This window comes from Macaca nemestrina, chromosome 10 (genome assembly GCF_043159975.1).
Source record: "Macaca nemestrina isolate mMacNem1 chromosome 10, mMacNem.hap1, whole genome shotgun sequence".
NCBI classification, from domain to species: domain Eukaryota; kingdom Metazoa; phylum Chordata; class Mammalia; order Primates; family Cercopithecidae; genus Macaca; species Macaca nemestrina.
Genome location: NC_092134.1, coordinates 23,357,415 through 23,367,016, shown reverse-complemented (window position 1 = coordinate 23,367,016; position 9,602 = coordinate 23,357,415). Strand labels below are relative to the sequence as shown.

General features: G+C 44.6%; 1 protein-coding gene across 12 annotated transcripts in view; it reads right to left on the bottom strand.

Annotated features, from left to right (window-relative positions):
* Positions 1–577: 577 nt before the first annotated feature.
* LOC105493434 (GIT ArfGAP 2) overlaps positions 578–9,602 on the bottom strand; it is a 69,152-nt gene continuing 60,127 nt past the window's right edge. For all 12 annotated transcript variants that reach the window (XM_071071146.1, XM_071071145.1, XM_024796480.2 and 9 more), the window contains 3 exons: positions 9,399–9,587; positions 4,811–4,874; positions 578–4,289 (listed from right to left, as the gene is read on the bottom strand). In XM_071071146.1, coding sequence (XP_070927247.1) covers positions 4,077–4,289; positions 4,811–4,874; positions 9,399–9,587 — 466 coding nt within the window. In that variant the 3' untranslated portion in view covers positions 578–4,076. The remainder of the gene's footprint in view (positions 4,290–4,810; positions 4,875–9,398; positions 9,588–9,602) is intronic.

The window sequence follows — 9,602 nt, the reverse complement described above, 5'->3', positions numbered from 1 at the left end:
ACCTCTCTCCAAAAGAAAAAAAAAGTTAAATTTAGGGAATAAATACATTATAAGATGCATGGAACTAACATCTTGATGCAGGGTTTAAAGAAAGCTATTTGCACCGGGTGCGGTGGCTCACACCTGTAATCCCAGCACTTTGGGAGGCCGACGCGGGTGGATCACCTCAGGTCGGGAGTTCAAGACCAGCCTGACCAACATGGTGAAACCCCGTCTGTACTAAAAATACAAAATTAGCCGGGTATGGTGGCGTATGCCTGTAATCCCAGCTACTTTGGAGGCTGAAGCAAGAGAATCACTTGAACCCAGGAGGCGGAGGGTGCGGTGAGCCGAGATCATGTCATTGTACTCCAGCCTGAGCAACAAGAGTGAAACTCCATCTCAAAAAAAAAGAAAGCTATTTGCTAAGCACAGAGGAAGAAAAAGATAGTCATTACTGTAAAACTGCTGGAGCCCCAAAGCATATGAAACACTGCATCTCACTAATAATGGCGTTTTGGGAGAATTTCCTCAGACCTTTTACAGAGTATCTGGAAACATCAACTAAGTGATGGGGAGCACAGCATTACCACAAACACCTTTGTAGAGCCTGTTTATTGCATAACTACCAGGCACAAATTCCAAAACGATGTTACAACACTTAAAGGGCACAATAATTACAGGAATAGAATGTACAATAAAAAGTACAGAATAATGAGTGACAGGGATCAAACACGTTAGAATAAAAGGCATCTCAGTTTTCCTATGCAGCATTTTCTTTTCTAGGAACACACGTTACCTTCAACCAGGACAAGGAAAGAAAGAAAATTATACTATTGGAAAGCTCATGGGTGCCACTGAGGACAAAAACAGGTGAGTTTTGCTCTCGATTCTGCAACTGAATCGTTTGAGGAGCCGTGCACAGCTCCTGAGTTGTGCATTTAGAATTCCGATTACGTGAAATGCTGTGTTTGATCTTTGGGCCCAATTCACTGTTCTTTGGCAAATAAGAACTATTTGCATTCCAAGGTAGATGACAATTTCTGTGAAAGGAGCTTAGGAGTACAGCTGTTTCCTTCTGTTCAGCCAAGTGCCAGTTTCATAAAGTGCACCTCTGCCCTATCGGCTTCGGGGGAAGGGTGAGATATGGGGAGGAAGGGATCATTGAAAATACAGGGTGAACAAAACGATGTTACCGAAGGTAGACATTGCTAGTGCAAGGTACGGAATCCATGTGCAAAAGGTGGCTGGAACAAATGTTCAGACAAGGTGCGATTTGCCAACAGGAGCAGAGAACTCTGACACCAGATCTCAGATGAGGCTCAGGAAATGGGCGGGGTACATAGGGAGAGGACGACCTGCAGCCCTCCAATGGCCGCATCATTCCACCGGGGAACTTCTGTTTGGAGTTTTGGCACTGTGGGCTAACCGAGCACTCTTCTGAGATATTCTTATAACTGGAAGTGCTTCGTTGGTCCCCATGTTCCTTGACTTTCTCTAGGGCCATAAAGACAACATCCTCTATTGCAGGTCCTCAAACGTTCCAAGGAAAACACTGCTTCACCTCCTGCAGACAGCTCATTTCCCAGAAGCCTCTACAGAAGCCCCTACAGGACCCGTCCTCCCTGGGACAGCAGGGGCAGGGGTTTGCAAGAAAAAGGAGGATCAGCTAAGTACACGAAGCCTGCAGAAAAGGCTATCAGATGGCGCCTGCACTTCAGGTAGGAGGCCCCCTTCTAGAAGGCATCCCAGGAGCAACCAACAGCAATGTGGCACTTAGGGCTGTGGGACAAACAAGTGGAAGAGTCTTCTGGAGATGTGGACCCTTTTCCCATGCTACTCACAGTGTAGCAAAACGCAACAAAAGCATCCACACACGGTGACTTAGTAAAGCAAGCACCGTCGGGGTGCTACTTTCATGACAGCATACGGTCAAGCTATAAAGGTGTGCGTGAATCAGTCCTGTGAAAATAGAGGCTTAGTTATTAGCATGTATTGAGGCAACTTGTACTTTGATTCTTGTGTCTTCTTCACATGTGTGAATGACCACTATGGGACAGAACATATGGGTAAAAACAGGAGCGACAGCAACATAACACACAGGGTAGGCCGGCTCCATTATGGGTAAGACTCAGAGGCTGCTCCAGGTGTGTCTGGGGAAGCCAGGCCTTCACACTGCACCGCTTACAGGGCCCTGGGGTGGGGACTGTGAGTTGTCAGCCTAGAGGACACAGCTCACCTGCACATGGCCTCTGAAAATGTTCAAATTGGTTGCCAGCATTTATAAATGGAGAGATGGCACCAAAAAAAAATCTAGGTTTCTTGTCTCTTGAAAAATCAAAGCTGTGGCCATCCTAGGCCCACTTTTCCACATGGCAACAGGAGTAGAGCTGGGGGCTACTGCCCTTACCGGGTGGGCCATGGGCTCCCTGTAGTCCCCTCTGCCCTATTGCCATGTACCTGGCTCCCTTCACTCATCCACATCACCAGCCCTAGGCCAGCGTCTGAACCACACACACAGAATGGCTGCAGTAAGCAGGAATGGGAAGAGCTTTCACATTCAGAACAAGAAGGGGCTTTTTAGTAACTAAAAAACAATCTAAGCATGTTCCAGCACTTCAACCTTACTCTTTCAGAGCTTTGGGGTAGCAGGCAGCCAGCTGAAAGCACACTCTCTAAGGAATTCTTGAAAGTTGATGTCTAATTTTTTTTTTCCCCCCGAGACGGAGTCTTGCTCTGTTGCCCAGGCTGGAGTGCAGTGGCGCGATCTAGGCTCACTGCAAGCTCCACCTTCTGGGTTCCTCCCATTCTCCTGCTTCAGCCTCCCAAGTAACTGGGACTACAGGCACCTGCCACCACGCCCAGCTAATTTTTTTTTTTTTGTATTTTTAGTAGAGACGGGGTTTCACCATGTTAGCCAGGATGGTCTCGATCTCCTGACCTCGTGATCCGCCCGCCTCGGCCTCTCAAAAGTGCTGGGATTACAGGCTTGAGCCACCGCGCCCGGCCGTTGATGTCTAATTTTTAAGTACTCATGAGGTGATGGAGGAGAAACTAACTCAGATGACTACGATACATCTTTCCTTATAAGAAGTCCTTAAAGATGACGAAAAATGTGAAGCAAGTCATCTGAGAAAACTGTAAGTGGTCAGAGAAGCAAGCTGACTTTTGGAAGAAAGGTGCAACACAAGGTCAGGGAATAGGTGATTTCTTTTCCCTACAGTTCACGGTAGTGATATCTGAATGGGTGGCACAAAATGAGTTCTGGCGTGTTAGACTGACGCTTCTCTTTGCTGCGGGTTTTGAACAAACTGCCTGGCTTACAGGGATGAGGGAGAGCACCTGACAATGGGTGGTGATGTGCGTGGAGCTCCTACCCTGAACATGGCTTCACGAGACGTCCCGTGGCGGGTCAATGCTTTATCTCATTCCATGGGGCCTTCAAGATGACAAGAAAATATCAAGAGATAGGAGCTTGAGATAACAACATTAAATAACAAAACATTTAGCAGGGTAAAACACTGAGAAGAAATGGATCAATTCATTGTTTCCTCCCAAGAGAGACTGTGACACTATTAAAAAGTGGCAAAGTTCTTTCTCTACATACATGCTTGGAGATACCCCAAGCTTAGAGATTCTGAGTAGGCCAGGAAATTCACTTATTGCACGATGCTTGGTAGGGAACAAATGATGTTGATTTTTTGTTTTTTAAACCGAACTCTCTCAAGAAAATGTTTTATGAAAAATTTCATTTATAGTTTTAGCCATAGGCAGGGAGTTTTAAGGGATGGAAAAGTTTTCACAAACTTTAGACAATGAAACTATTCTTTTGGATGTATGTGATCAACTCGACAGTTATTGACAACACAACCGAACATCAGAAACTAAACCAGCAAAGAGGCACAAAATAAGGCAAGTGGGTTAAATAGTTGAAAATTGGTTAGAAAACATGCAAAAATAATACTGAGTTTTCTTTTAAAAAGTTTTAAACCATCATTAAATGTTTCTTTTTGTAGAAATCTGAAGAGTTCTGTGTCTGAATTTGAAATTGGACTTTATAAAGCCTAGAAAACAGAGGAGGCGGCACCCTGCCCTTGTCAGTTGTTGTTCTCTTTGGTGGTGATGGTGACCAGCTGCTTGGCAGCCTTGGCGATGTCGTACGCACACTGGATGACCTGCTGAGTGACCAGCTGGACGTCTGTGGGGGAGCCGGGGTCCCCTGGGAGGGTCTTTTTGCACTCTGACTGCAATCGGTAGGCACTGGATGTCAGTAAGCGAAGGGAAGTCCTCACCATGTCAGACTTGGGTTTCTAAAAGGAAGAAGACAACCGTTTACCCTGAACTGCAGGGCAGACATCCAAAACCAGGGGACAAACATTCTTCTAAAGCAAACCAAGCTGCTCCCGGAGTGAAAGGCAGTTTGGTCCTGCCCTTTCTCAATGGGGTGCTTTACACACTCCAAGCATCACAGCCCACAGCGTAAGAGATGCTGAAATATTCTGATTCAAAGGTCAAAGTGCCTGCAGGGTAATTTTAGTAGTATGTGGTATTTTGAGGTAGTTTTTGAAAAATATTAATCCATGTGGGTACAATATTCCAGAAAATCCTATAAATTTAAAAATTTTAAAATTTGCCTTTTAGCACATGACTTGTAGATCCTTGTTTTATTAAATCAGCATTCATGCGGAACAAAAATATTTCAAAGCTCTATACGACTGCATATTTTAAAACTGCATATGCTACAAAAAAGCTAATATAATATACAGGTCATAAAGAATTTCTTGCTGTTCATTTAAAAGGATTTAAACCAAGTGAGTAGCAAGTGACTTACTTTGGGGAATAATGCTGCCATTTCTGTAACAGCTACGTGTATCCTCTCTGAGCAGGGAATATAACTGCAAGAATATTGAAGAAGTTACTCAATGACAGTAAAAATGATTCGGAGGCAAAGAGTACTCAAGTGCTAGGACAGATTGTGTTTATATTCCCTTCATGAAGGGGCTGTGCTGCAGCCAGCCAGCTGTGCATCCCACACCACCAGAGGGCACATGGTTATAAAGCAGGACTCCCATTGCTTCCTGAAAGTTCAATCTGCTGAAAAGTCTCCAGGTATGAAATATGGCAACATACACTCCTGATCAGGTAAGGCCACACAACAGTATAGAAGCATAATTCACCCCTCCTCATGTCGACTTCTCATGTGTTTCATCATCCTGATTTCTAGAAAGAGAAAGGATTTCCATGCAAAAGGCCACAGAAGAGAAAAATAAAGGACTGAAAAAAATCCTTAAAATTAGAACTGGAGCCTCTCAATAGCCGGAACTTCAGGTATGCGCCGCCATGCCCGACTGATTTTAAAATATTTTTTTGTAGAGGAGTCCCACTATGTTGCCCAGCCTTGTCTTGAAGTGATTCTCTTGCCTCAGCCTCCAGAGTGCTGGGGTTACAGGTGTAAGCCACAGTGTCCGGCCCTTTCCCCATTTTTTAAACCATGAAGTTGGCTTCTGAATAGATTGTCATAAGCAACTTATGTACTTCACCTTTGTAATAAATCTAGTTTCAAAACTATTATAATTAAAACTGTTGGTTGGGCATAGTGGCTCACGCCTGTAATCCCAGTATTTTGGGAGGTCGAGGAAGGCAGATCACCTGAGGTCAGGAGTTTGAGACCAGCCTGAACAACATAGTGAAACCCCATCTCTACTAAAAATACAAAAAAATTAGCTGGGCATGGTGGCACATGCCTGTAATTCCAGAGTAGGAGGCTGAAGCAGGAGAATCACTTGAACACGGGAGGCAGAGGTTGCAGTGAGCCAAGATCATGTCACTGCACTCCAGCCTAGGGGACAAGAGCGAGACTCCATCTCAAAAAAAAAAAAAAAAAAAAACTGCCTACATTTTAAATTAAACCATTACATTTCAAGAAAATGTTTACATTATCCAAAAATGCCTTCATGGGAAATCTTGACTTTTACCTTTGTGAACAATTACAATCATAAACCATGTAATAACAAAAGTTCCAACGTATAAGGAGTTAACTTGTAAATATGAAGGGGCAACAACCCATCTGGTCACACAGATTTCAGAAAGAGAAAAAAGCAATGTCCACAGCTGTCACGTGTATCATGCATACTAATAAACTGTGTGTTAATATCACAGTGACTGAGAACTACACTGAAGAGTTTTCTTTTTTGATACAGAGTCTCGCTCTGTCACTCAGGCTGGAGCGCAGTGGTGCAATCTCGGCTCACTGCAACCTCCGTCTCCCGGATTCAAGCAATTCTCCTGCCTCAGCCTCCTGAGTAGCTGGGATTACAGGCTTGCGCCACCATGCCCGGCTAATTTTTGTATTTTTAGTAGAGATGGGGTTTCACCATGTTGGTCAGGCTGGTCTCCAACTCCTGACCTTATGACCCACCCGCCTCAGCCTCCCAAAGTGTTGGGATTACAGGCGTGAGCCACCGTGCCTGGCCAGTGAAGAGTTTTATATTCTGTTGGTTATGGTTTCATTTTTGAGAAATACGATTCACCCTTTCCTCCTGCTACAGAGAAGGAATCTTTCCTAAGGCCATCTCTCAAAAGCTCACTCATTATGAACTATTTGGGGAAGTCCTCGACAAGACAGAAAAGCAAGCACACCCAGATTAATGAGGAAGCCCTTCTCCTCCTCCTCTAACAGGAGTCCACGTTCACAACTTCATTCACATTGGTATCTTTCCTCAAAAAGGTTTTCGTGCATAGTATGTCATAATCCCTGAATCGTATGTATGTCTGTGTGAGGGCAGGAGTGAGGCTGGAGGCCCAGGAGACCAGACTTCAGGAATGTCAGGGGCTGGGGCTGCTTACATGGATCAAGAAGAGAAAACGAGAAAAAGGCATGGGTTTAATTTGTACAATTCAAGATTATAAATAAAAGCATCTCGGGTATCTAAGTATCCAAAAATTTTAGTATAGCATTGAACAATTTATGAAATATAAATTCTCTAGACCAATTATGGTTTTAAACCAAAAGAATGAGCTAATGATTAAAATCTCTGCATCATTCTCTCATGGTGTTAAAAAAAAAGGAAATCAGATCATGGTATGTGTTGTTGAATGGATTTGTACACTTTAAACAAAGAAAGGAAAAAAAAAAAAGAAACTTCCCAAATTGTACCAAGCACCATATTGCATCTTTGAAGCCAGAAATGGCCTCAGGGCAGATATTTATATTTTTGACAATGACAGCAACATAAGGCAAGCACGTTTTAGTTTGAAATACAAGCACAGCACTTCTGAACTAGAGGAAATGAAAAGTGAAGCACATTGACAAACGGAGTCACAGTGCTTAGGAAGGAAGTGTTATTGAATCATCATTACATTAAACGCTGTCAAAAACTTTGGCCAAGCATGGTGGCTCAAGCCTGTAATCTCAGCACTTTGAGAGGCTGAGGTGGGCAGATCACTTGAGATCAGGAGTTCGAGACCAGCCTGGCCAACATAGTGAAACTGTCTGTACTTAAAATACAAAAAAATTAGCTAGGCATGGTGGTGGGCGCCTGTAATCCGAGCTACTCGGGAGGCTGAGGCAGGAGAATCACTTGAGCCAAGGAGGCAGAGGTTGCAGTGAGTGAGATCATGCCACTGCACTCCAGCCTGGGTGACAGATTAAGACTCTGTCTCAAAAAAAAACAAAACAACAACAACAACAACAACAAAAAAACGGCCTTTGGAAAGCCATGGGACACTGCTTTCTGTAATCAATTATGTCCAAAAGGTGTGGTATGAAGAGGATGCCTGGGAAAGGAGGAAGAAGCCAAATGATTAGACAGTTGTTATCAAAGGAGGCTAAAAAGTTATGCGGGTTTCTCTTTTTCTCTGAGGAGCTTCCAGCAGTCCCTCCAAAAGACTAACTCTTATCTTTCAATAAACATGGCTTATTCCCCTCTTTCCTAGTGGGAAGTAAGGACACTGGGAGATGTGTGAGCCATATAAAAAAGGAGAAAGGGGAGGTTGACCCAGTAGTGCCAGGACTACAAAAGGGAATACAAAGGCCCAGATGCATGTCTGTGTGGAAGAAGAAAACAGAGAGAAGAGTAAACAGCACAGCATCCCTTAAACACTTTTTTCTCATGCAAGGCATGAAGAAAGTTCTTCAATGAAGTCCTAAACTTTGCTGACCTAATGAAAAGAATGAGATTGTTCTTGGGTTTGACTGAATTCTGCTGGTTTAGCTAATGTTTTATGAGTGTCTACATCCTGCCAACCATGGGAAGCTAGGATGTTACCCCAAGCAGTTTGCAACTCACTGGAAGTTCTTTTTTTTTTTTTTTTTTTTTTTTGAGACGGAGTCTCGCTCTGTTGCCCAGGCTGGAGCGCAGTGGCGCGATCTGCAAGCTCCGCCTCCCGGGTTCACGCTATTCTCCTGCCTCAGCCTCCCAGTAGCTGGGAGTACAGGCGCCCGCCACCACACCCCGCTAATTTTTTGTATTTTTAGTAGAGACGGGGTTTCACCGTGTTAGCCAGGATGGTCTCGATCTCCTGACCTCGTGATCCGCCCACCTCGGCCTCCCAAAGTGCTGGGATTACAGGCGTGAGCCACCGCGCCTGGCCAACTCACTGGAAGTTCTTAGAGAATTCACTCTCAAAGAACAAAAGGCTAAGTTGGAGCAAGAGCCATTCCCTTCCTCCGGGTAAGAATTAACCACAAGACGTGCTTCTGGTCAGAGTAAGCAGCCTCCTCTCTCATGTGCAGGGATGGATTTGGGTGATGATGAGATCAACTTTATTTACTTTGAGACAGAGTTTCGCTCGTGTTGCCCAGGCTGGAGTGCAGTGGCATGATCTTGGTTCACTGCAACCTCTGCCTCCAGGGTTCAAGAAATTATCCTGCCTCAGCTTCCGGAATAGATGGGACTACAGGCACATGCTGCCCACGCTTGGCTAATTTTTGTGTTTTTCGTAGACGTAGGGTTTCACCATATTGGTCAGACTGGTCTCAAATTCCTGACCTCAGGTGATCCACCTGCTTCGGCCTCCCAAAGTGCTGGGATTACAAGCGTGAGCCAGTGTGCCCAGCCCAGGATACCTTTTGTGTCAGCAGCCTTGTCCCTAAGGTAGCCCCTTTCCCCCTCTACCTAGAATTAGCACTGTCGCCACCCTAACTATGCCACAATCCTATTTCTAGAAGCACTTATTTTCGGAGCTTCATAACAAGATGAAAAAAAAGAAAATACCACGTAAATCAAACAAAACAAACCAAACCAAAATTGACATTGTTCTTAAGCCTGTTAATGTAGACTTAGGTTTTCAATGACCTTGAAGTCAGCATGCAAGGAACAGCTGCCATTGGGAATAGCTGCCATTGGGAATGTGGGCATCATCCCTTTCTGGGCGCATAACACATGCTCTGCCAAAGCAGGGTCTTCAGTCCTGCTTACCTGTCATGTTTATTTTCTTGGGCTGCTCTTAAGAGCTCCTGTATGTTTTTGGTGATCTGTTCAGTCTTCCTGATGACATCTTCGGTACTAGGGAGAGTGGGGCTTGGGGCCACGTGGGGTTCTGCTGTGTCTGGTACCAAGCCATCACCTGGCCACACCATACTTCTTTGCCGTCCCTTTCGGCTTGACCTGTGAACATATTAA